The sequence below is a fragment of the Panthera leo genome, chromosome A2, assembly GCF_018350215.1.
Source record: "Panthera leo isolate Ple1 chromosome A2, P.leo_Ple1_pat1.1, whole genome shotgun sequence".
Taxonomy (NCBI): Eukaryota; Metazoa; Chordata; class Mammalia; order Carnivora; family Felidae; genus Panthera; species Panthera leo.
Window position 1 is genome coordinate 14,119,439 of NC_056680.1, and position 26,055 is coordinate 14,145,493.

Here is a 26,055-nt window from a genome sequence, read left to right on the forward strand (position 1 = left end):
CCAACTCAAATGAGCTCCAGCAAATAATAATAATAATAATAATAATAATAATAATTAAAAAGGAAAATTTTTTATAACAACAACAAAAACTCTAAAAGCATAGTCAGCTTCAGGCATGGCTGGATCAAGGATCAAAAAAAATGTCAGTTTCAAGAATCTGGTATTTTAGGGGCGCCTGGATGGCTCAGTGGGTTGAGTGTTGGACTCTTGATTTCTGCTCAGGTCATGATCCTAGGGTCATGAGATCAAGCCCATCACCAGGCCCAGTGTTGATTGTGGAGCCTGCTTGAGAGTCTCTCTCTCTCTCTCTCTCTCTCTCTCTCTCTCTCTCTCTCTCAAAGAATCTGATGCTTTGTGTTTCAAGGCTTGGAGGAAAAGGCTGATAGCCTTGGAACCTAAGTTTTGCATCTGTGTTTTTATGGATACGTGTGTCTGCCTGACATACATGGGGGTGTGATTAGATGTCTGAGGGTTTTTATGAGGCCCGTGAGTGGGACCTGTATAGTTGATTACCTTGTCCCTGGATGTTTTTGTCTTTGTTTATGAGCATGTATGGATGTCTGTTTGGAGGGGATTCACTGTGGCTTCAGTCCTCTGGACACAGAGGGGCCTCTTGAGAAAGGATGGGTGACAGTGGTGGTGAGGGTCACAGGACTTCCCTGGACCGACATGGGGGCCATGAGCTGATTTATGAATCCACGAAGGATGCAGGAAAGCTGGGACTTAGGGAGGGTGTGAGGAGAGGGGGAGAGGAGGGAGGGGTATTTCATGCAGGTGGGCTGCACGCCAGGCTGGGGAGGTGGGGTGGTTTACTCATGTGCCCCCTCTAGTAGGCTGAGGTGGCAGGACAATTGTCTCCATTTTATTGATGAAGATACCGAGGCTCTGGGAGGCCCAAATCTCTACGTCACACCTTGTCCTCTCCCCCTGGATCCAGGGCTTATGAGTTTAGGTGTCACAGCGCCCCCTGGGCGGTGAACTACAGGAAATTCCCACACATCCGGGACCTCATCTTCCATCCACCATCCTCCACCTCACCCCCAACAGTCTATTTGTCCCTGAGCAGCTTGAGAGTGCCTCTTAACACTAGAGCCAGATAACGTCCCTCCTCTGTCCTCAAACAGACACTACTGGGGCGCCTCGGTGGCTCAGTCGGTTGAGCGTCCAACTTCGGCTCAGGTCACGGTCTCACGGCTTGTGGGGTTGAACCCCACATCAGACTCTGTGCTGACAGCTTAGAGCCTGGAGCCTGCTTCAGATTCTGTGTCTCCCTCTCTCTCTGCCCCTCCCCACTAGCACTCTGTCTCTCTCAAAAATAAATAAAACATTTAAAAATGAAAATGAAACAGACACTCCTCACTCTTTATTCTACGTTGGATGCACATGTGGTCTGTTCTCCATTGGATGTTCCTTGTTCTCTGTTCTCCATTAGGTGAATCCACATTCTCTAGGCCACAATTCCCATGATGCTTTCAACCAGTGACTGAGCTCCTGAGAGATTCAGTGACCCTCTGATGGTGACAGTGGCCCTGACTGACGTCACCACGGTGTCTTTACAAAGGCTGGCAGAAGACGTTCCACACAACCCTCCCTGTATCCTCCTGCACAGAGCCAGCAGGTGCAGAGCTGGAGTCTGGATGCAAAGGTGTTTCCAGAAGCCGGTAGCCTGCTCACTGACATTTCGAGGCCCAGGTCACCCCAAGCTGTACATGTAAAATCACACATGTGCACACGACGTGTGACACAGCCCTTCTGAGTCCCCAGGCTCAGAGCCTGAAAACATGGGGTGGAACCCCTGGAAGCCAAGAGGGATTTTATTTATTTTTTTAAAGTTTATTTTATTTATTTTGAGAGAGAGAGAGAGACCATAGAAGAGGGGCAGAGAGACAGGGACAGAGAGAGAATCTCAAGCAGGCTCCATGCTGTCAGCACAGAACCCAATGAGGGGCTCAAACTCACAAACCGTGAGATCGTGATCTGAGCCGAAGCCAAGAGTCAGACGCTTAACCGACTGAGCCCCCTAGGTGTCCCGGAATTTTATTTTTTTTTATTGCTATTTCTATTTTATTTTTTATTTTTGAGTAGGGAGCACAGAATTGAAATCATACTATTGGGTGCCACCTGATGGAAAATGAAGAAAGTGCAGCCTCCTGGGATGGGTATACAGAACCCCACCCACCGGCCTCACCACTCAGTCTTTGAAAGCTGCCCACATTTTAATGAACCCCACACTGGGCACTTAACCTGTGGGCGCTGACTTCAGGGACAGGTCTGACTTCTTGTCCACAGTGAGGGTGAGATCCAGAGGCTTAGAAGGGACCCTCTCCAGCCTTGCCTCCATTTCACCCAACCAAGTCTTGGGACTGGAGTATTACTAGGGGGGCTCAGGGCAGGGGACACAGTGGGTGACAGGGGTAGACGGAGTAGAGTGGGTGGGGGCAGTCCGGGAACTCGGGAAGGTCAGGGATCAAATCTGCATGTTATAAACATCCCACTGAGACCACCTCGGGGTGCCTGGACTGGAGAAGCAAATGGAGCCCCCTCTGGTCCCTGGACACCCAAGTCTGCCCTCAGGAGACCCGCCAAAATGGGGGGGGGGAGATTGTGGGCCCCAAAAGTGGGTTGGTAAACGCCCGGCTCCCTCCTTCCTCTAGTGGGTCGAAATTGCTGGGTCAAGGGATCAAGGGACATTTAAAAGATGAATAATGTATCGACCGCTGCCAGCCGGCAGGTAGCACATCCAGGATTCCCAAGTGTTTCTTGCTGTAACCCAGCCTAGGGGCTTCCCCTTGTGCACAAGGCCCGACATCCAAATGAGGTGAGGGTAAATAGCCCAGTCTCTCGCCCCTGGAGTGGAACCACATTAGGTGCGCGCTCTGAGCGGTTCCCCGGGGTCCTCAGGGGGAGGGGGAGGGGGGCGGTGCTGCTCTCGAAATCACCTGCTCCCTGGCGCCCCTGCAGGGCTCTTCCCCGCCACGCCCCTCCCCCTCAATGGCCTTCCTCCGGGATACCCATCCTCGAATCCTTGTCTCAGGGTAGGGTTCTCATCTCCCAAACCGAGACAAGGCAAGGCTGAAGTCTCTTGGGAAAAGATGGGAGGACCCGGGAGTGGTGGTGGCTCTGAGCAGCGACAGACAGATAGTTTCGTCCACGGACACCAGAAGTGTTTTATTGGTGGATACACACACAGGAAAGGGAGAAAGGAGCCCCTCCGCCCCCACCTCCGACCGTGGATCCGAACGCCAGGCCCTCACTTCGGAGGGTCGTAACTGCTGGGTCTTCTCTAAGGACGCGGAGAAGGATGCGGGGAAGGGACCCCACGTGCCCTAGCCCAGCCCCGCGTGGGAAGAAGGACCGGTGCCACCCCTGGGTCCACTACCGGGCCCAGCCGTCCGCAGTGGGCAGCCGGCGCAGGGGGGGGCCTGGCCGTAGGGGCTCTGCCAGGGGCCGGGACAGGAGCAAGGGGTAGGGGAAAGTCTTGGGAAAGTCGCCGGGGCCCCCGGGGGCTGGCGAGAGGCGCTCGGACTTGATGTTGACTGGGGGGGTCGGCGGGGAGGCGCCGCGGGTGGGGGGACCCTCTTCACCCAGGCTTCGACCCCCACTGCAGGGAGAGAGAGAGAGGAGAGCCATGAGCTCAGCGGGGAAGGGAGGAAAGCCAGGGAGGTGGCACGGCGTGGGCAAAGGCTCGGCAGGAGGACCTTGGGAAAGGAGTGGGTGGCGATCCCTCTTGGGGCTTCCAAAATAGCCACCCATCCTGAGCAAGAACAGTCGGGCGGGGTTGAGTGTAGAACCAGAAGTGGCCACCAGGGGTCAGCTTTGGCCAGGGGCTTCAGAAGACGGAGGGACCCCCCACAGCGACCCGAATTGGGGAGGGAAGAGAGGAGAGGTAGTTAGGGTACTTACCTGGGCTGGGGAGGAGCGGCTGGGGGCCCATCACCCCTCGAGTGCTGCCAGGGAGCCAGGGTGGGGGGCTGCAGCAGGCCAGGGGGCGGCGGGGGGTCTCCCAGGCTATATTCTAGGGGGTAGGAGGAATAAACTGAGGCCCTGACCTCAGGGAGCCCTTGCCCAGCCAAGTCTGACCTATCCCGCCCACCAGTTCAGAGTTCTGGCGGGTGGGGAAATGTTGACACCCACCCCCAGCGGGGGTAAGGATGTCTCCCACGGCAGGGCAAGCGGAGGGTGCATACCTGGGGGGCCTGCGGGGAGAAAGGGGAAACTCCCCAGTGGGGGTCCCGGAGCTGTGGCAGAGCATGGACTCTGTAGGCTACCATAGAGGCCTCTCTGTGGGGAGACAGGGAAAAGGGGAAACTGAGGCCCACACCCCAGGCCATCCTGTCTTCCCCCATCAGCCCTGCCATACCTTCCCCTCACTCACTGAGGTGCTCAGTCCCCCTCGGGCCCCCGCCAGGCCACCAGGCAGGTCCGGCCTCCGCCCATCTGCTGCCAGGTACAGGGGTGGTGGCGTCTTGTTGGCAAGGTGGCTTGGTGAGAAGAGAGGGTGTGCCAGGCCTGAAGAGCAGGAGACCCCAGAGAGAGGGCACGTGGCCTGTCATCTAATGAAGTCTGAGGTCCAGAGGTGATACACACAGACAAGCAGTGCCAGAGCCAAGATCCCCCCCTACAAGCCTCCCTGGGACTCCCACCTCCTTCTCCCCCAGGGCCTATGCCCCATGCTCACCTGGGGGCCCAGCTTTGGGGGCTGCTGGCCGGAAAGGGGATGGGCGGCTCTGGGCCGGCAGGGCCTCCCCAAGCCCACTGGGGTCACAGCCTGGTGGGGGCAGGGCCCCATATACCATGTCCGGGCTGGGCATAGTAGGGGCTGCTGGCTGAGGGCAGAGAGGACGGGATTGGTTGGAGGCACGTGGAGATGAGGGCATTAAGTCCGAGACAGAAAATCAGGGGCCAGCCTCCACCTCTGGAAGCCTTGCTCCTCCTCCCTCTGGCCTATCCCCGTATGGCTGAAGGAGACTGTCTGGGGCCGTCACTTCTTGACAGGCCCAGAGCTGAAGCTTCTTTTTTTTTTTTTTTTTTTTAATTTTATTAATGTTTATTTATTTTTGAGAGAGACAGAGCATGAGCAGGGTAGGGGCAGAGAGAGACGGAGACACAGAATCCAAAGCAGGGTCCAGGCTCCGAGCTGTCAGCACAGAGCCCATTGTGGGGCTCGAACTCACGAACCGTGAGATCATGGCCTGAGCTGAAGTCAGCCACTTAACCGACTGAGCCACCCAGGCGCCCCTGGAGCTGAAGCTTCTTACTCAGCACAGACTTGGCACTGAGGAGGCTTCCCAGAGTGTTTGATGAATCAGATAAATACAGTAGGAAGGAAATGGTTGTCCATTGAACTCTTATTCATCCTTCAAAGCTGCAGCTATAATGCCTACTCCTCCAGGAAGCCTTCCCTTTCCACCTAGGCAGAGATCTGCTTCCAGACTCTAGGCTTCTTGGCCTTAGGTCCCTGTCTTAGTCTCAGCCCTAACCACTTGGGCCTAGGAGGTGAGGGAGGGCCCCTTCATAGTGGCACAGGGAGTCACTTACATAGAGCCGGGGCCGGGGCAAGGCTGGGTCACCCCCATCACCTGCCAACCTCCGCACCTTCTCTCCTGGCCCCTCAGGCCCCTCATCTGGCTCCAGCTCTGGTCCATCGAGGCCCACACCTCTCCGCTTCAGTGTCTGTGGAAAGAGGAGACAATAGGGTGACTCTCCCTCCAGCCTAGCCAGGGAACCTGGTTCTAGAGGAGAGGGGAGAGCCCTACCCATCCAGCTCGGTGGGTGGACAGGAGCGCAGGCACAGCCTGTTCCAGCCAGATCCCATTGGCCAAAGCCCGAGTGCATGATCACCCAGTCAATTCCAGAGAGGCCCAGGTTACACGGTGGGGGCTGAGATCCACCAGGACCTGCTGGCACTGTCCTAACACTCCTCCTGAATATGACCCTGGTGCTTCTGTTCCGCACTCACGTGCAGCGTCAGGGCCTGGAGTGCAGTAGGTGTTTAATAAATGCTGGCAGACTGAGCACCTGAGGACAACTTTATAGGCCTTCCTGAGCTGCTTCCTCCTGGACCTGCCCATTCCTGGACCCCTGCCTCTGCTTTGACAGCTTCTCCTCACCCTCCTGAAACATTAGGGATCCCCAGGCGCCGTCCTGGGCCTGCTGGTCTCTCCAGCTCTGTGGCTTTAGCTTCCCAACTTGCATACAAATTCCCATATCCAAAGGGACAGTGATCTTGACCATCCGCTAGTGCACCGGCTGCTTCTGCCTCTTCCTCCTGAGGACCCAGCAGCTCAGACAAAAACACTCCTGGACTTCAGTGAGGTGGGCTTGCTCACTGGGACACTGGGACACTCAATGTGGCCTTTCAGTTCTGTTTCTGGACACCCCAAACAGGCGACAGGATTAAATGAGATGATGTGCGAAAGAGACACAGCGCAGCCCTCGATGCACAGTGACTGATGTTTTTATTTCTACTCTTCAGGCAGCTGACCCTGGGAGGGACCCTACATTACCCTGCACCCGCTTTTACCAGCAGTGAAGCCAATCTGCAACACTCATCTTTCGTGCAAACCAAGAGTCCCCAGGCTCCAAGCGAGCACAGTGAGCTGGACCTCAGGGCGCTGGGGAGGAGGGCGCCAAGGGTACCTCGAGGATATCGGTGTTGGTGCGGCTCTCGTGGGGCTCACTGTACTCCGTGTACTTCAGGAGCACGCGGTCCATGTCTGTGCTGGCATACTGGAAGAGGCGATTGGCGCTGTTGAAGATGATGAGGGCGATTTCACAGTCGCAGAGCACGCTCAGCTCATAGGCCTTCTTCATCAGCCCAAACTTCCGCTTGGTAAATGTCACCTGGACCCAGGACCCACAGGCAGAAGACATGCATTTGGGGTGGCATGGGGGAGACAGAGGGGCCTCACTACTCCCTGAGCAGGCCTTATGATCCCGTGCCTGGCACCTGCTCCCTCTTTCACACTTCTCAACCTGACAAACTCCTAGTTTTTAACATTTTTATTTACGGGGCGCCTGGGTGGCTCAGTCGGTGAAGCGGCCGACTTCGGCTCAGGTCACGATCTCGCGGTCCGTGAGTTCGAGCCCCGCGTCGGGCTCTGTGCTGACGGCTCAGAGCCTGGAGCCTGTTTCGGATTCTGTGTCTCCCTCTCTCTCTCTGACCCTCCCCCGTTCATGCTCTGTCTCTCTCTCTCTCTCAAAAATAAATAAACGTTAAAAAAATTTAAAAAATAAATAAAATTTTTATTTACTTATTTATTTATTCATAGAGAGAGCACACGAGTTGGGGACAGGGGCAGTGGGAGAGAGAGAGAACTTAATAAGCAGTCTCCAGGCTCAGTGCAGAGCTCGATCGGTGCAGGGCTCGATCCCATGACCCTGGGATCATGACCTGAGCTGAAATCAAGAGTCAGAAGCTCACCCGACTGAGCCACCCAGGCGCCCCTCAACCTGGCAAACTCCTACTGGTGCTTCAAAGACCCAGCCCAAATGTCCTCTCCTTTGGGGAAGTTTTCCTTGGTCTCTAGGACAGAGCCTACACTCTCTCTCTGAGCTTCCTCGGGTCTGTGCCTCCCTCTGGACCAGCCCTGTGAGTTGGGTGTGTTTGTGTCCAGCTCCATCTCTCCTATGACTGGGGCTTCAGTCATCAGGGAGAATAAACGAATAAACCATCATGAAAATGAGCAAATGCTACATTTCAAACTGCGGACACCACATCAAGTTTCCCCGATCCCCTGTAGCCCCCGCTTTGCCCAGGCTGTATCCACTGCCAAGAACGCCTTTCCCCTGACCACTGTTGTACCCACTGAACTCACCTGCCGATTCCTTTGGTCCAGAATGCGTGAGATCTGGATTTTTTTCCTCCCCATTGTCCCAGGCTTGGTGGAGAGAACTTGGCCTTGGGGGGAAGGAAAAGAGGACAGAGTGGGTACAGGAGAGAGTGAGACCAGGCATCCAGCCTCCCCTCTGTCTTCCACCTGCATCCGCCAAGCACTGAGGGGAAGACGTTGGGGGAAATCAAGGCAGGCTGGGTCACCTCCACAGCCCCCCCCCCCTCAACCAGCCCAGGATAGAGTACATGCTCAGTGAACACCTTTGGACCAACTCCACACGAAGAGAAGGCTGACCAAGGGCAAAAGATAGAGGCACAGGGGCACCTGGGTGGCTCAGCTGGTTGAGCGTCTGACTTTGGCTCAGGTCATGATCTCATAGTTCATGAGTTCGAGCCCCACATCGGGCTCTCTGCTGTCAGCAAGGAGCCCGCTTTGGATCCTCTGTCCCCCTGTCTCTCTCTGCCTCTCCCCCACCTGCGCACATGCTCTCTCTCTGTCAAAAAAGAATAAATATTTTAAAAATTAAAAAAGAGAAAGTTATCCCTCTTAAAAAAAAAAACAACTTTGAAGTTTATTTATTTAGAGAGAGACAGAGTCAGCACAAGTAGGGGAGGGACAGAGAGAGAGGGAGACAGAGAATCCCAAGCAGCCTCCACACCATCAGCACGGATCCTGACACGGGGCTCAAACTCACAAAATTGTGAGATCCTACCCGAGCCGAAATCAAGAGTTGGACACTTAACCAACTGAGACACCCAGGCGCCCTGAAAGTTATGCCTCTTAAAAAACAAAAACAAAAACAAAAAAGAGAGAGAGAGAGAGAGAGAGAGAGAGAGAGAGAGAGAGAGAGAGAAGAGTTACAGATGCCCCGCCCCTACCTCTAAAACACAACAAGCTGGTAATTGTAGGACCTCCAGGGAGCCTGACCTCCCTACGCCCCCCTGTGTGTGCAGTGGGGATAACAGTGTCATGATCAGCCCAGTGTTGTCAGGAGATAAAATAAAGTAGCCCATGTGAGGCATTCAGATCTGCCCGACACACAGGTGCCACATAAGCACTGCTATTACGAATACTGGCAACAGCCTAAAAGCCCTTGACAGGCCAGGTTGGAGGGACCTCTGATGCTGACATCTGGCGGCTCTAAGGATACATTGTTCACTGAATCACTAACCCTGAGCCACTGGAAGAAAGCCTGGTCCCCACGTTGGACACCTTTAACCCATTCAATCCTATAACAGCTCCCCAACAAGCAAGATTGAGGGCTGTGGTTACAAGTAAACACATATTTAAAAATTGCATTGAGAGTAGAAAAAAGACTAGAAGGAAATACACAAGATAGGAGTCACTGCTGGGTGGAAATTTATGGGTGAATTTTCCCTCCTTTTTAAAAAGTTGACATGCGATCACACAACCTAAAATTAACCATTTTAAAGTGTGCAATTCAGGGGCACCTGGGTGGCTTGGTTAAGCATCTGACTCTTGATCTCGGCTCAGGTCATGATGTCACCATTCGTGAGTTCAAGGCCCCCTTTGGGCTCTGCACTGAGCATGGAGCCTTCTTGGGATTCTCTCTCTCTCTCTCTCTCTCTCTCTCTCTCTCTCTCTCTCTTTCCCTCTTTCTCTGCCCCTCCCACACTTGTGCATGCTCTCTCTCTCTCTCGCTCTTGCTCTCAAAATAAATAAATAAATTTTTAAAAAAGTTCCTTCTAGGGGCACCTGGGTGGCTCACTCGGTTGAGCATCCAACTTCAGCTCAGGTCATGATCTCATGGTTTGTGAGTTTGAACCCTGCATCAGGCTCGCTGCTGTCAGAGAAGAGCCTGCTTCGGATCCTCTGTCCCCCTCTCTCTGCCCCTCCCTTGCTCATGCTCTCTCTCTCTCTCTCTCTCTCTCTCTCTCAAAAATAAACATTGAAAGAAAAATACCTTCTAAAGTGTGCAATTCAGTGGCATTTAGTGCATTCACAGTGTTGCACAACCACCACCTCCAGGTGGTTCCAGAAATTTTTGATCCCCCAAAAGGAGGCCCCATGCCTATTAGCACTCATTCCCCAAGTCCCTCCCCCAGCCCCTGTCAAGCACTAATCTACTTTCTGTCTGTATGGATTTGCCTGTTCTGGACATTTCATGTAAATGGAATCATACAATGTGTGGCCTTTGGTGTCTTTTTTCTTCCCTTTTTGATTTTCTGAATTTTCTAACTTTCCCCTCTCTTATTCTTAAAAGAATAACAGGTTGGGGTGCCTGGGTGACTTAGTCGGTTAAGTGCCCAATTTTTTATTTCAGCCCACGTCATGATCTCATGGTTGTGAAACTGAGCCCTACGTCCTGGGCATAGAATCTGCTTAAGATTCTCTCTTTCTCCTTCTCCCTCTGCCCCTCTGCTGCTGTCTCTCTCACTCTCTCTCTTTCTTAAAAAAAAAAAAAAATTATTTATTTATTCATTGATTTATATGTAACAGGTGAGAGGAGGTCTGGACAACCAGAAAAGACGTCAAGTTTGGAGCCCAGACAAGGGTTTGGACCCGAGTTCTGCTTGAGAGAAACCTTGGAACGTTCTCATGAGGACCTTGGATCTCCCTGGAGGGGTGCTCAAGGGTGAGAATGGGTAGGCCTTCCCCAGTGCTCCCCATTCAGCAGGGGTGCTGGGAAAAAGGAGTCACATTGCCCGTAGTGGGGCACTCACCCCACTCTACAGCCACCCCACGGCATCCAAGACCCCCTCCACCAACTCTATGACCACATGACCTCCCAGCCCCTCTCATGTCACGGGTGACTGAGGCTTCGGGTGAGTGGCGTGCCCAGGGTCAGGTGAGCCTTGCTCAGGTCCCAGATGGCCTCTGACCCACTTGGCAGATCTCAGCAAGGGAGGCCTCTCCCTAGGCCTCAGTTTGCTGTTCTGTGGTTGGGCTGGGTATAAAATGCTGAGCACCTGATACAAGGCCTGGGAATGAGCTCTTGGGAAGTGGAGGAAAATGTGGGTCCATCTCCAGGAGCAGCCATACCTGCTTCCCAGACTCCAGTCTCAGGAGTTTGGGCAGGACCCTCAGAGTCCCAGGGCCCAGGAGTGTTAGACACTGTCATATGCGGCCTGCTGTGTGACCCTAGGTGTGCCCTCCACTCTCTCTGGTCTGTGTCTCTGAGTAGTCACAACTATGCAGAGCCAGGACCCATGGGAGCCCCAGCCCCGGCCCCCTAGCTCCAACTTGACTTGCTAAATTTAACTTCCCAGGCTAATTTTAATCCCCGGCCGGAATCGGGTGCGTTCCCACGACTGGGACATGTTGCCCCCGCCCTGACAGGTCCCTGGGGACCGGAGGGGGGCACTGGTCCGGAGGTCCTGGTGCCAAGGTGGCTCCGGAAATGCCCCCGTGCCTGGGGTCCCATGGGAACAAGGGACTTAGACGTGAGTCTCCGGGCCTGGAAGATTCGAATCTTGACCCTTTTCAAACTGGACCCTTTCCTCTCCGTCCCCAGTTTAGACAAGGACGTCCTGGCCAGGGCAGAGTTCACATGACGAGGGAGCCCCAAGAGCCAGAAGGCCGGGGTTGGCCGGGGGGCGGGGTGGTCTCTTTGCACTGAGACTCAAAAGCGGAGACAGGAAGTGAGTTCCATTTAGAAGCAAGAGCAGGTACGAAGGCCCTGAAGGACACACTAACAAGGAGGCCAGGAGGAGAGGCCATAGACGCAGGGCCTCTCTGGGTCCTCTGAGCTGTGAGGAGGACTGTGGGTTTTGGTCTAAGAGTGACAGAGGGCCCTCAGAGGGTTCCGAGCAAAAAGGGATGGAGGTTTGATTTATCATTTAAAAACTTTAGCCACAGCTGCCATGGAGAGCAGGACTGTTGGAAGCCGGGCTAGAGACGGCAGGAGACTTGAGGAGTAGACCAGGGCTGTGTCCATCTGGCCAGAGGCAGGGGGTGAGGCCCCCTCTGTCCTAGGCTGGCATCGTACGCTTTAAGTCACTGCGCTCCAGGGGTCTTTGGTTCCTCTGCTGGCATGCCACCAGACCCTCTGCCATCTCTGGGGCCAGGCCTGACAGATGCCGGTGGGCTTATGCAGGGCTTTGACTCTTCTGAGTCTTGTGATCCTGAAACCCCCAATCCTCACCCAAGAACCAAAGTCATCTCCATTCTGGCCCTTAAGGGATCTACCCAACACACAGCTCTGATCATACCCCTTCCTGCTCACACACTCTCCGTGGCTCCCCTCTGCCCTCAGGGGAAAGTGCTAGTCCCCAGCCTGGCATTTGAGGCCCTGCCCCAATCAACCCCTGCCCATCTTAATCTACCTTCAATGAAATGACTCTGCTTGGAAAGCCCTTTTTTCACTTGGCCAACTCCTATTTACACTTCAAAACCCAGCTCAAAACATTTATTCCTCCACGAAGCCCTCCCTGCCCTCACTCTGGATTCCTACAGCTCCCGAAGTTTCCCTCCAGTTTTGACCCCATGGAGCTAGGGGTACGTATATCCGGCTCTGTCTCCCTCAGACTGGAAGCCCCTCATAACCAGATTTAGTGAATGGAGCAGGTCAAGAGAGACTCTGAACTCCCCCCCCAGCTTCCCTCAACAACTTCCTCTCAGACTCCCCCAGCTGACTCCCTACCCAGAAATACATGGGCATGCAAATCCAGTCACTCAGCGTTGACCTGTCTCAAGCCCAGGTGTGAAGGGCCAGCCAAGGAATGCGGAGGCGGAAGGCCCAGGGTGTGCATATATATTTGTACTCACATGCAAATCCCCACTGAGCCGCAGACAGACCCAGCGGCCTGGTCTCCAGATGTTGGCGTGATCGGAACTGCTGGGGGGAGGTGGCAGCACATGCTGAATGTGCCAGGCACGAGGGGGGAGGCCTCTTCTGTGCACACATTCCCCACCCCCACCCCCCAAAAAATATCCAGCCAGAAAGCAGAGAGCTTGTAGCAGCTGCCCAGCAGAGAAGCCGAGAAATGGACCCATTGACCTGGGAATGGAGCAGCGAAGGAGGGTCAGGAGAAACCCAAGAAGGCATCTCAGAGGAGGAAGCATGTAGTTGGGCCTTGGTGGACAGGCTGGATGGGGGCCTGAGCAGATGGGCAGGGGGTGGGCATTTGAAGCCGAGGGTCCAGCACCTCCCTCCCTTTTTCTGCACATCCTCATGCTTAGCAGGTATGAAGTATCAACCATGTGCCAACCATTGTAATAAGCTGACCGCAAAGGAAGTAGAAAGTTTAAGTAAACCAATGACCATAGAAGATTAGAAAAGTGACACGAGACCTACCATTAAAAGGACAACAGGAAAAAAAAAAGGACAACAGGACCAGATGGCCTTAAAGGTTCTTTTATCAAACCTCAAGGAAGAGGCAAGCGCAATGTTATTTAAACTAACTCAGACCTTTGCAAACAATGGGAATCGCCCCCAGTCATTTTGATGAAACTATCGCATGTCAGAACCCGACTAAGTCCAAATCAAGAGAAGTATTGACCATGAGAGGGGTGAGCCAGGCATTTCAGAAAAGACCTCTCCGAAGAGGTGAGATTGGAGCCAAGACCTAAAGCACGAGAAAGAGACAGCCAAGCAAGGGAAGAGCCAGTAGCGGGAAGATCGAGGGGGAAGGGTGTTCCTGGCAGGGGGGAACTCCGAGGGCAAAAGTCTGCAGCGATCATGAGTTTGGCATTTTAAAGAAATCATGGAAGACTGTATGGCTGGACAGCATGGCGGTGGGGAGAGGGAGAGAGGTGGCGGTGGGGAAGACTGCAGGGGTCGGATCACATAAGGCCACAGTGAAGACCGTGGGCTTTACTCCGAGGTCAACGAAGAGCCATGGAGAGTTTGGGGGCACAGGATGTAATTTTACAGTTTTAAAAATCCCCGTGCATTCTCTTACATTGCTGGTGGGAAGGGACAGAGGTAGAGCCACTCTGGAAAGCTATCTGGCATCTGCTAAAGCTGAATATACATCTTCCCTATGACCCAGCAATCTCTCTCCTCAGTATTCACCCAAGAGAAATGGATCCATATTTTACCAAAGGACAACACCGACAAGAGTGCTTTCAGTAGCTTCGTTCATCATGGCCCCAAGCTGGAACCCACCAAATGCCCTCAATGGGAGAATCAGTTAGCACTTTCTGGTAGATTCTATGATGGACGGTAAAAGGATGCACTCCAGATCCACGCAACCACACAGGTGAATCTCTCAGACCACACGTTGATTCAACAATGCTGGACTGGACAGAGAGGACACACTGTATAATTCCATTTACGTGCAGTTGTAGAGTAGGCAAAGCTCACAGTGATGAACGTCACACAGTGGCCATCCCAGGCAGGGTGCCATGACAGAGCAGTGGGAGTTTCAGGGGTTCCTCCCCGGTCCAGAGTCCAGGTACACAGACGTGTTTAGTTTGTGCCAATGTATTAACCCTACTCCAATGATTTGTGCATCTTTCTCTCTATGATTTATCTCAACCAAAAGATTTTTTTTTCTAAAGCTTCTCCTGCTCATGACTGCTGTGGGGAGTAGCGTCTAATAAGGAGGACAAGGAAAGGCCCGGACAGGTGTCCAGTGGGAGACATGAGGCCTGAACTAGGACGGGGGCAGAAGTGGAAGAATTGCTTGGCAATCAAAGGGCCAGGATGCACTGGTGGCACGCTTGTGGGGGGAGGGGGAGGAGCCCAGGGTCCCAGGCCTGAGCACTGTGCAGGGGAGGGCAGAGAGGACAAAGGAAGATTTTATGAGTGCCTGGTGGTCACTAAGTCAATCAACAAACACCTCTGGGGTCCTTTGGGCCATAGACTGTCACCTCCCAGGCCTGGCAAGATTATTTAGCACTTTGGTGATAGAGATATGGGGCTGAGGAAGAATGCCACCCTCCCACGGATGGTTCACCTGTGTCAGTCTCCCCAGCGGGGGGCTCAGTTTTCTCACCTGTAAATGGGGGTGAGAATCCTTCTCCCACCAGTTGGGGAGAAGCGGGTGGTGGATGGCTCTGCTGACCTTATCTTCTGGCCTTCCAGAAGCCAGAAGGAAAAAGGGCCGGGCCTTGGAACTGGGGGCGCTGAGTCAGCATGCCATCTTGCAAGACCACAGCAACACTCACACGGTGACACGCTGGGTGACATCGAGCCCCCATTTCCTCCCCCCATAAAATGGGTCACAGAATTCTGACCTCAAAGGCCTTGAAGCAAGGGTTTGAGAGAACAGATCAGGGGTCCATCAAGTTCCCCTTCTTGGTTCCCAGTGGGGCTTTAACGAGGGGACGAGTGGCGAGCCACACTGCCAGACCCCTGAGCCCAGAGGCCACAGCTTGGTGGGGCACCCGCACCGGGAAAGGAGGGGAGGAAAGGAGAAGTGAGAGGCAGGTGGGTGGCGGGGGGGAGGTGAGGGCCCGCGGGGACGCGGCGAAGCGGGGAGGGGGCGCTGCTCCTGGGCGGCTGCAGCGAATCAGGCCTGCGGCCCCGCCTCATGCAACCCAGGCGGTGGTTTCATCACCTGCTCCCCAAGTACCTCATTACAGGCAACAGGAAGAGCCCCTTGGAAATCCGGGACACCCCCCCCCCATCTCTTGAGGGCTCAAGCAGTTCTGACCCCAGCTGCCAGCGACCCTCCCCTCCCCAGCAGGGGCCCTGGGTCCGCCTCCTACCCTGGGGGCCTAGGGAGATGGTGCCCCAAGTGGGGGGCCTCTGTGGGTGACCTAGAGGCTGGCTCAGCCCACAGTGGTCCCTGAGGGTAGGTGGGTTCTGGCAGTGACCCTGGTGTGGCCAAACTTCTGTGGGCCTCAGTTTCCTCCACCAGAAAATGGGGAGAGTCAGAGCCAGTGAGCTCGGGGAAAAGGCTTCACAGTAGGGGGTCTGTACATGCCCTTCCCTCCTACCCTGCCCGGGGAGCTTTTCTGGTCACTGGGCCCTGACCTTCGGTCATCTCTACTCAGCCCTGGGAGGTGCCCAGATCAGAGCAAGGGTCCTAGGCAGATCCAGGCAGGAGGACTGAGGAACAGGGACGCAGGGATAAAGCCCATTCCTCAAATGGACAGATGAGCGTAGGGAGATTCCATACATAAGGAGACCCCCCAAACACATGCAGAGCCCCCTCAAAATCCACAGATGCTTAAAACATATACAGATCTGGGGGCGCCTGGGTGGCTCAGTCGGTTGAGTGTCCAACCAGCTCAGGTCATGATCTCACCATTCGTGAGTTCGGACCAGGCATTGGGCTCACGGCTGTCGGCGCAGAGCCCGCTTTGGATCCTCTGTCCCCCTCTCTCTCTCTGCTCCTCCCCCGCTCACACTCTCTCAGAAAGTAAACATTAAAAATAAAACATATACACATCTCCTGGACACACACATCACCTTCAAACACATGTGGATCACTCCATGCAAAAGGCCCCCGAAACGCACGCAGTCCATAATACATGCAGACCCCCCCCCCCAAACCCATACAGCTATCCAAACACACATATTCCCAAAAGACACCCAGATCACCGTGTATATGCAGACCCCCAAATACACACACTGAGACCACAACACATTCCGGGTCTCCAAGTGCACACAGACTCCCAAATATGCACAGACACCCCCAAACATACCATGCCCCCCCCCCCAGTACAGGCATGCTTGTCGTCCATTTCCCATAGATGCCAGACACACGTAGGGCCCCCATGCCCGCGGTGGTATTGCCCAACCTTCTGGCTTCTTGAGGAAGAGTGGTCAGCAGCTCCAGGGGAGAGATGGGGGTTGGGGAGTCTGTGGGAAGTGAGCGTCTGTGGGGGGCACGTACATGGACGCTTCACGGGAGTCACAAGCTATACTGGTGCAGGAGGCAGGTGACTGTATGGATCTTCGTGGTGTTCCTGGGAACTGTGGAGGGGTCTAGGGGTGTGGTATGTCACCCACAGGTGGCTCTGAATCCCAGAAACTGAGAACGTTCCAGTTGGAGAAGGCCCCTTATGGTCCTTTGTCCATAGGTCCCTTTGGCACCCATAGGGGAACTGAGGCCCAGCGGCGTCCCTCAGACCTCGCCTCCCCCAGTCTTCTCCTTAAGGGGCCCACTGTGGCCATGTGCTGAGAGGGTTGTGGCTGTAGGCCTGGCCAGATGAGGGTTCAATTCCTGGCTCCACGCATACTCGTTGCCTGACATGTTCTGAGCCTTAGTTTCCCCATTTGTACTACGAGTCCCTGGGAGCTCCCCAGGTGCCCACTACCTGTCCTTCCTCTTTAGGAAGGCCTCATCTACCAGCAAATACCCAGTACACCTTTTGTCCCTTTTCGGGCACCTGACACACCAGCCCCAAACAGACCTGCTACATTCCCATCACTAGGCCTTTGCCCAGGCTGGGCCTTCCCCCCCGGAAAGCCCTTGTCAGGTTTGAGGACATACCTCATATCCTTTGAAACCAGGCAAAAATCCCTTTTTCTGGAGGAGCCAATTTTCCCAGGAGAGATTCATCTCTCCCTGAGGCACTTAGCCCCACCAGATACTTTTTGTGCTTCGTTGTTACTTTCTGTGATGATCATGTTACCCTAGCATGTTCACTCAGTGAGGGCAGGGTGGAGCCTTCCCAGGGCCCTGCACACAGTAGGCCCCCCAGTCACCCTTCCTTGAATGGACGAGCCAACTGCTTAACAAATGGAAGAAACCCGTTCAGGTTTTTTTTCAAACAGCTTGTGGCCCACAAGACAAATTTGAGCCCCACCCCCTCCCAGTTTGAGACCCTTGCTCTAACGGCCAACAGCACAACCCCCCACTGGAGGTGCTCAAGTGCCTCTCAGGCCAAGGTACGACTGTCCATTTGGGAAGGAAATCACGTCCTTCATCTGCCAAGAAGGCCAGTTTCTCTGTCACCGTCACTGCAAATGGAAGCCCACCACTCCCTCTTACCTCCCCGAGGGGGTTGGGTCCCTAAACCCCTGGAGCCGAGAGAGACTCTACATTCAGAACCCAACTTCCTGTCCCAGATTGGAGTCCAGGGTCACCCAAAGCACCCTGTGATGTTCCCAAGCCATAGGAGCAACTGCAGGGAGAGCCCAAGATTTCTCTCTTTGTTCCAGAGAAAGAGCTCCCCATGGGAACCCCAGAAATTCATCCCCTGCGGCCAAGGCCTCCCTGCTTGGGAAATTAACACATCTGTCAGCTCTGAGCGGAAGGGACTCAGCATACAGACTGACAGACCTGAGATGTAGTCATCAAGGACCCAAAGATGGGGTCTTGGGGCATCCCTGGTCTCCACTCTCTTCCCCCAGAAATGTCTGAGAGCCCACCAGGTGCACGGGACACAGGGGTAGGGAGTGAACAGACCCAGCCTGACTTCCTCCATTGCCCAGTCCTGTGGGAGAAGTGACAACAGACACATAATCCTTTCAGAGACAGAGGCCTTCAAGGAAGAAATTCAACAGGGGGAAGGAGTAGGGGTAGGTGGCAGGGGAGGGAACTGTGTTGGGCCTTTCTGAAATGGGAGTCCTCAAGGACGAGAGGACATCAGCCATGTCAGGATGTGGGGGAGGGACTGCCTGGTGGAAGAAATGGCAGGTGCAAAGGACCTGAGGTGGGAGCATGCTGGTCAGGTTCCAGGTGCAGGGGAAGTCAGTGTGACTAAAGCACAGTGAATGAGGGGCACTACATGGGGCCTCAAGGGTGGGGATGAGAGGGTGGACTGCAGAGCAATGGGGAGTCATGGAGGGTGCATGAGCAGGCGAGGGCTGTGGTCTGATTCAGGATTTTCAGAAGACCCCATGGCTGCTGTGGGGAGAAGTCCTGTCAGGGCAGGAGACCAGGACAGCAATTGGTTGGAGACAGTGGGTGCTGTGGGTGTGGAAAGTGGACAGAAGCAGGCCTGTGCCCATGGCAGTGATTCCTTGTGCCAACCCTCCTCAGTTGCTCCCTTCTGAGGGCCCTGCCTTGACCCCAGGCAAACCTGGACCTGGAGGAGATCAGGCCAGGAAAGCTGACAGGCCTGAGGCCTCCTTGGCCCTGGTAGAGGGTGGGGTGATGGTGGGGGGCCTTGATGGGGCTCACAGGTACCTCCACTTGTCACAGTTCAGATGTCACCTCCTATTATTGAGCGCCTACTGTCTGCCCAGGCCCACATGCCACCTCATTTACACACAGGACCTGCCTGACCCACAGACAGCCCAGTGAAGCGGAGATTGCTATCCCCGTTTCACAGAGGAGGAGCCCGTCTTTCCCGGGCCACACAGAGAGACCCCCAGATTCTCACTCCAGCCTGGGCTTGAGCCCTGGGGCTATCTGGCTGTAGCCCAAACTCGCCACCCCTGCACGGTCTGGGAGGTGAGCCTAGACACTCATTCCTCAGCCTGAAGATGACCGGGAATCCTCACAAGCTCCCAGGGCATGGGCCCAGGAAGACCCTTTTGGGGGTTGAGAAATGGGACCCAACCTCTGTGTGTACCTCACAGGGATTCAAGGGCCAGGGTTGGGGTGAGCTCTCTGACCCAAAATGGGATCTCAGTGTATGATAAATCCTCTCTGAAAAATGACATCTGTGCATATGTGCCTCAAATCTTCTGGAAGGCCAGACCCCTAACATTTCTACACTCCTTGCATCTGAGTTGGGGGTCCCTTTCCCCTCTTAATTTGCATCTTCCATATGTCTGCCCGGTTGGGTAATGATTTCATGAAATAAATCATTAGTTGGAGATAGGATGTAAAACTGAGCTCAACTTGCTCAGGTCACAGGGGCAGCCACAGAGCTCAGAGAGGGGCAGTGATCTGTCTGAAGTCACAAAGAGAGGAGTGAGAGAAGGCTGGGCCCCTCGCTCCTGGATTTTATTCTTTGGCAGTGGCCCAGGAATAGCATTGAGCCTATGTTTTTTCTGAGGGGCCTGAATGTCTCCATCTGGCCTCAGTCTTCCCTCCTTGCAAAATGGGGGCTTCAGACCAAATAAGCAGCTTCCGACTCTTGAAGGTGAGGCCCTGGGCCCTAAATGTTCTGAAATTCCATTCCCTGGAATCCAAGATTCACTCCTTGACTCAGACAGGCAGTGGTAGGCAGACAGGGGGACAGGATGGAGCAAGGCTGACTTCTCCCAAAGTCCCTTTGACCTTTGTAATCAAACCCCACACGCTTGTCTTTCCAACTCTAAATACTGTTTTGAATCCACTTTCTTTTACCCCAATAGTCTGAAAATTCTTATCACTGGATGCCAAATGTCCAGAGGTCCTGACCTTCCCGAGTGGGGATTCTAGGCCAGGACAAGCATGAGGCCTCAGCTATTTCTGACTTCTCAAGTCAGCAACAAAGGGACTGGAGATAGCCAGGTGGATCGGTCGGCCCTGTCTGCAGCCCTGGACCCTGAGAGAGGCGGAGGGGGGTGGGAGGAGCATAACTGCAAAAGTACCACTTTCATGTCAGCTTGTCATGTGCTGACAGTCTCGCAGGGCTGTGACTATCGTTCCTGTACCCATTTCCCAGATGGGACAACTGAGGCACAGGAAAGAGGGTGACCCAGGCAGCTGTGATCCCCCACCCAGGGCTCCACACCCCCTATCCTGCCCCCAGCCATACAGGCACCCCATGGGCCCAGCTGAGGCCCCGCATTCTCCTCGTGAAGCTCAAATCCCACGGGGCAGGCAAGGGTCATGGCAGTCACAGGCACACATGGATGGTTATGCCACACGCAGGTCTGGGGCAGTGACACAAAAGGGCACAGCCGTAGCAGGAAGGCACCGGGCTGTGTACAGGGGCTTGGAGGGCATGCAAAGGAGTGCATCCCAGGAGAGGAGGACACCCCAGCTCACAGACCAGACATACAGCTCACAGACACATCCAGGGGCTCATGGCCCCCCAGTTCCCCAAATGACATCAAAACCCTCAGACACAGGCCCCTTGGGCATGCAACCTCTCAGAAACATAGCCCTTGGACTCACAATCCTTTGGACACACCCTCCCCCTCGAACACACCCCTCCGACTCACACCCTTTGGACACATAGCCTCTCAGGACACACAACCTCTCAGACTCACATCCTAGGACGCACATCTCTTAGACACACAACTCTCCAGCACACAGCAGCACACTTGGACCTCCAAACCCAACCCAAACCACAGATGCCGTTCTAAAGACACCACACAAACCTTGGCCCGACGCGACACGCACCTGCTGGGCCTGGGCCCTCTGGATGCTCAAGTACCAGCCAGGCAGCAGCAGCAGCACAGAGCTCGGAGCGCAGGGCGGCCACAGGTGCCTTCGGGACGGGCGGCCCCGCCCCCTCGGGAGCTGATTGGGTGGGGTGGGGATCATTTGTATATAGGGCGCGTTCATGAGCCGTGATGGGCGGGCACTTGGGCGCGTCCCCGCCCCGGGAGTTCTGGGCACTCGGATTCAGACCCCGGAAGACGCGGAAATGGGGAGGGAGTGTAATGAAAAAAGGAGACCGGAGAGGGGGCTGGATCAGACCCGCCAGACTTCCCCAACCCTCACTAGGCGCCTGTGACCTTACTACTGTGACCCTGGCGCTAATTCGGACCTTGTCTCTAATTTGGACCACGGCTAGCCCCAACTCTAGACTTATTCTAAACTGAGTGAAATACAACTCTGACCCAAGACCCTGAAGGCCCCAGAGACGGAGCCCTTCTCGAAGCTAACATTGATCCTTGCTCTCGCCCAAATGGAGGGATTGCAGAAAGCTGGCTCTGGGATCGCCTGTGCGGGCTCGCTCATCTGTGCCTCCTGTAGCTAGATGTGTGCCTCACATCTAGCTCCTGTGTGCCTCCTGTAGCTAGATGTGTGTCTTGACAGGAAGGCAACAGACCCCTCGGCTTCTAGGCGCCGTCCTCCAGTTTAAAGGTCAGCTGTGTGTAGGGGGACTGGCTTCCAGAACTAGACTCCAGCCGAGACCTCTGCATCCACTCCCTCCATGGGATCCCAGCACCACCCAGCACACATCTAGGCCCAGAGGGGAAATCAGAGCAGAATTAGTGAGTGAATCAATGTGAAAAGAATTACAGAATGAAGATGATTTTTGGATTGTGTAAGCCAGGAGAAACTCCTAGCCTGGCGAAGACAGAGCTGCCACACACTGCCCTGGCTCTGGGGAGTCAGGACTGGGCTAGAAGGGTTGGGGAGGGCTTCCCAGAAGAGGGGGCATTTTACTGGGCTTTGCGGCATGAACAGGAGTTTGCCACTGAAGAAGGGTTTTCCAAGAGGCAACAGCACTCGCAAAGGTGCGGAGGCAGAGTGCGGAGCATTTTTTGGTGGAGGAGACGAGGCAGATGAAGCCAGAGAAGTGGGCAGAAGTAGATTGGGCTGGGCACTTGAAGGGAGGCTCGGAGAAAGAGAGGAGGGGGTCAGTTTGGGGCAGATAAAATGGGAGATCAAGTGGGTTGCAATGGCTGTCTGTTTTCCACCTTCTTGGAAGACAACAGGGGATGGCTAGACTCTTGGATTCTGTGGGGAACATGTAGAGATATCAATGTTGGGGGGGACACTGAGGCAGGGAACTGGGGTTCTGGGAGGCCTCTCCTCAAACCTCAATCTACCCATCTGTGACATGGGCAGTTTGGATCCCTAGTCTGGGCAAAGCTTTCATCTTTGGACATATGCTAGGGTTCACGCTGTCATAAGAAGGTCCAGGGGTCCTGCCTCTGACCCCACTGCGCTGTCCCTCAGTGCCCAACACCAAACCTCTGGTGTCCCAAGGACACACCAGAAGCCAGACTAGGATGGGGGTGTCTGCCTTGGCTCCAAGGCACAGAATGAGGCTTGGGGAGCGTGGAGGTGGCTGGGGAGCCCCGGGCCCCCCGAGGGCTGCTCTGTTTACCCGTGGCTGCCCGCCCGTCTCTGATGCAACAGGCAGGCTCTGGTTACGTGAGGGCAGCAGCTGGAGCAGCTCTGGGAGCAGCCAGGGTGTGTAGGGAAGGGTCTGCCTGATCTGAGCTGGCTGGGCCTGCCCCCCCACGCATCCTCCTCCCTGCCCTTTCCCACCACTAGGGCTCCCTCCCTTGTTCCTGCCACTCCGTCCCCGCCCCCACTCATACTCCATGCCTCTTTCCCATTCTGGCCAGTTCCATCTTCTATCATTTGCACTCTGTTTCCTATAACAGCCCCTCTTTTTTGTCTCTACCCCAATTCCTGTCCTATACCCTCCCCCTTCAATGGCTATGTCACCCCATGTGAACCTTCATCCCCCACCAGGGCAGTCAAAGTCTCCACCTCGGTCTTTTCAGTTGAGGGGACACCCTTAGTTGCTAGAATAAGAGGCTGGAGAGTAGAAGGGAGGGTTGGGGGGCAGGGGAGAAGAGAGTGGAAAGGGCCACAGAAGGGGATCTGGGAAGGGGGCCTAGAGGATGGGGTAGTTGGGGGTGGGTGGAGGCAGGAGTGCGAAGGTAAGGAGGTGGAAAAGCTGCTGCTTCTCCCAAGTCCCCGTCCTCCAGATCCTTTCCCACAGTATCAGAAGGGGAAGGCTTTGACGGAGGTTTCATGGCAAGTGCAGTGTGGTCCAGCAGGCAGGGCCTCAGGGTTGGAGAGCCTGGGTCCCCATCCCAGCTCTGGTTCCCACTCACTGCATGACCTCAAGCTGGTCACTGCACCACTGTGAGCCTGTTTGCTCATGTGAAAGTGGGGCAAACAGCAGCCCCTCCTCCTGGAGGCTAGAATCATTTCAAGGCCCACCTTCAAAGCCCCCTCCTCCCATTTGGGGCTTCTCTACCCCCATCCCTCCTTCCAGCCCAGCGCTGACCCAGGAGGTTGGAGATGTCTGTGTCTGACTCTGTCTCCCCCATATTGGAGGCTCCTCTGCCTCATGTGTAGTGGCACCAAAGGGGTATCTCTGAGGGTTTCTTGAAGAACTGGAGAGCCCCGGAGAGGGTCTGAGTGATGGCGGGGCATGGGGACCAAGCTGGAGGCATTCAGAGACCTTTCTGGGGATGTGGCAGGGCTAGGAAGGGGTTTCCCAGCGGTAGTACCCCTCTGGGAGTGTACAGCAGGCCTGAAATAAAAGCCAGAACTTAGATTTGGGCTAAGGACAAAAAGCCAAAAGTGAAGTCTGATTCCCATTTTGACCACTGTGGACCAACTGGGGGCAAGCCACTGCCCTTTTGGGCCTCCTTTTACCCCATCCACAGATTTGAAAGAGACTGGGGTGGTCCACAAGATCCCTTCCAGGTCATCCCCACCCTCATGGGTGCTAGGCTCCAGCTTGAACGCCCCATGGCACAAGGGAGCTCATTGCCTCTCTCCAAGCTTCCCCCACCTCCTGTCTCTGGGGCTCTCCTGGGAGCAGATCCTACTGAGTCAGGTCTGGGAGTGCCCACACCTCCACCCTGGCAAGGAAGGGAGGCTGCCAGAACAGCCCAGGAGCACATGGGGGCAGGTGCAAGGTCCTGCTGGGTAATCCTGCCTCATGGAATCTTAGTTCACTCTCTGAAAAATGGGAGCGAGGGCGTATGGGGTGAAAAAGGATAGAGGATCACAATGCACCTACCAGGACCGGCCAGGAAAGCGGACAATGATCACTTCCGAGGCCTGACCAAGGGTTTGCCTCTTGCGCCCCCTGGTGGCCCAGGGGGTGTGGGCGTTCTCTAGGTGGGAAGTGCAGGAATGGACATGCAAATGAAATGCAAATAAACCAGCCAAGTTCGGAGCCCTCTGACTTGGGAGTCGTGAGGGGTCTTCAGTCTAAAGACCCGATCTTTGAATGGAGAAGGCTGTTAGTCACTAGTTGAGATCGCACCCAGGGACTGTGGGTGATGGGGAGCCCTGGGAGGGTCTGGGGCACCCCAAGACTGCACCCTACTAGCTCACAGCACAGGAACAGTCCAAGGCAGCCCCTGGAAAATATGCAGTTCCCTCACTTAGCCGCCTGTTTCTCCTGCCGGTCTGACCCCTAGGTCTGACAGGGCTGGCCTGTCTTGCTCACCAGGGCGTTCCCTGGGCAGGGCCTGGCCAACAGAGGGCAGTCAATGACTGCTGGATGAATGACTGTTTGATGGACAGGTAGAAGGACAGACGGACGAGTGCCTTCTGAGTAGGCAAACGGTGACAGTGACTTGGTGGGGGGCTACACACCAGTCAGGGCCTCTAATCAGGTGGACCAGAGGATTCTCCCTCCCCACAACCTGGGCTGGGGCACGTGGGGAGCCAGGATGGGGCACAGAGGCCCCTAATACACCCTAGAAAGGGGAAAGAGAATGGACTCCTATTTCCTGGCAGTGGGAGGTGGTCCTTCTTCCATATCTCCTGTGTCCATGAACCCCTTCCTAGGACCTCAGGCCCCTCCACAACACTGACACCCCACCAGGACCCTCCCTCTCTCCCGTAGGGTACCCCTGACCCTTGCCGCCTCTCTCTTCCAACCACTCACAACACCTAGGGAAGTGTGGGGAGATCCTCTCAGAGCAGTCGGCCTGGGACTCACCCGGACTATACTTCAAACAACTCCATTCTGATCTTCCTGATGTCTGGTGCTGGATACCGCACTGGCAGCCAGAGGGCCTTGGAGGTGTACAAACTGCGGACCATGATCTTCCAGGCTTGAAATTCACAGTGGTCAGTGTGGGCTTTTCTGCAGTCAGCAGAAATGGACTCAAAGCAATTTTGGCAAATAGTGAAGTTAGAGACCAACGAAACTGAATAATCAAGGTTTACTGGCGTCAGGTACAGTTGGATCCAGGACTCCATGCAGTGTTCTTGGGTCTCCCCTTCCACCTGCCTAGTTCAACAACCCTAGTGGGAAGACAGTGACTTTCCCAGGCTCCCCAGCAAAATTCTTGAGTGAGACCTCTCACAAGGTCACACGCTCATTTCTACCCAATCACTGTGACTTGGGAGGTGGTGGCTCTGATTGGCCAGGCCAGTGTCCCACATCCACACCTGGAATTAAAGATGGCTTTTCCATATGGCCTGAGCCTGGGGTGGGCATTTCTGCTCAAGACAGAATGCAGACCGGGCAGGCAGATACACAAATGTCCACCTCAGCCTGTAGAGAAGGTCCAATCCAGGCTTCTTTGTCCAGATGGAGAAAAGGAGGACCAGGGGTGCCTGGGTGGCTCAGTTGGTTAAGCATCTGACTTTGGCTCAGGTCTTTATCTCATGGTTTGTGGGTTCGAGCCCTGTGTCAGGCTCTGTGCTGACAGCTCAGAGCCTGGAGCCTGCTTCAGATTCTCTCTCTCTCTGCCCCTCCCCCACTCGTGCTCTGTCTCTCAAAAACAAATAAACATTAAAAAAAACAGAAGAGGAAGAAAGAAAGAAAGAAAGAAAGAAAGAAAGAAAGAAAGAAAGAAAGAAAGAAAGAA

General features: G+C 54.8%; 1 protein-coding gene across 2 annotated transcripts; it reads right to left on the bottom strand.

Annotated features, from left to right (window-relative positions):
- Positions 1-3,189: 3,189 nt before the first annotated feature.
- Positions 3,190-25,864, bottom strand: MEF2B (myocyte enhancer factor 2B). Of its 2 annotated transcripts, XM_042928989.1 has the most exons (10): positions 25,179-25,864; positions 20,921-21,040; positions 7,818-7,900; positions 6,640-6,843; positions 5,539-5,673; positions 4,679-4,826; positions 4,376-4,509; positions 4,188-4,281; positions 3,904-4,015; positions 3,190-3,601 (listed from the first exon to the last, which is right to left on the bottom strand). In XM_042928989.1, exons 3-10 carry the CDS (start codon positions 7,869-7,871, stop codon positions 3,376-3,378), a joined length of 1,107 nt encoding a protein of 368 aa, XP_042784923.1. In that variant the 5' UTR covers positions 7,872-7,900; positions 20,921-21,040; positions 25,179-25,864; the 3' UTR covers positions 3,190-3,375. The 2 variants fall into 2 exon arrangements, with proteins under 2 accessions (XP_042784923.1, XP_042784924.1); XM_042928990.1 differs by lacking the exon at positions 20,921-21,040.
- Positions 25,865-26,055: the final 191 nt, after the last annotated feature.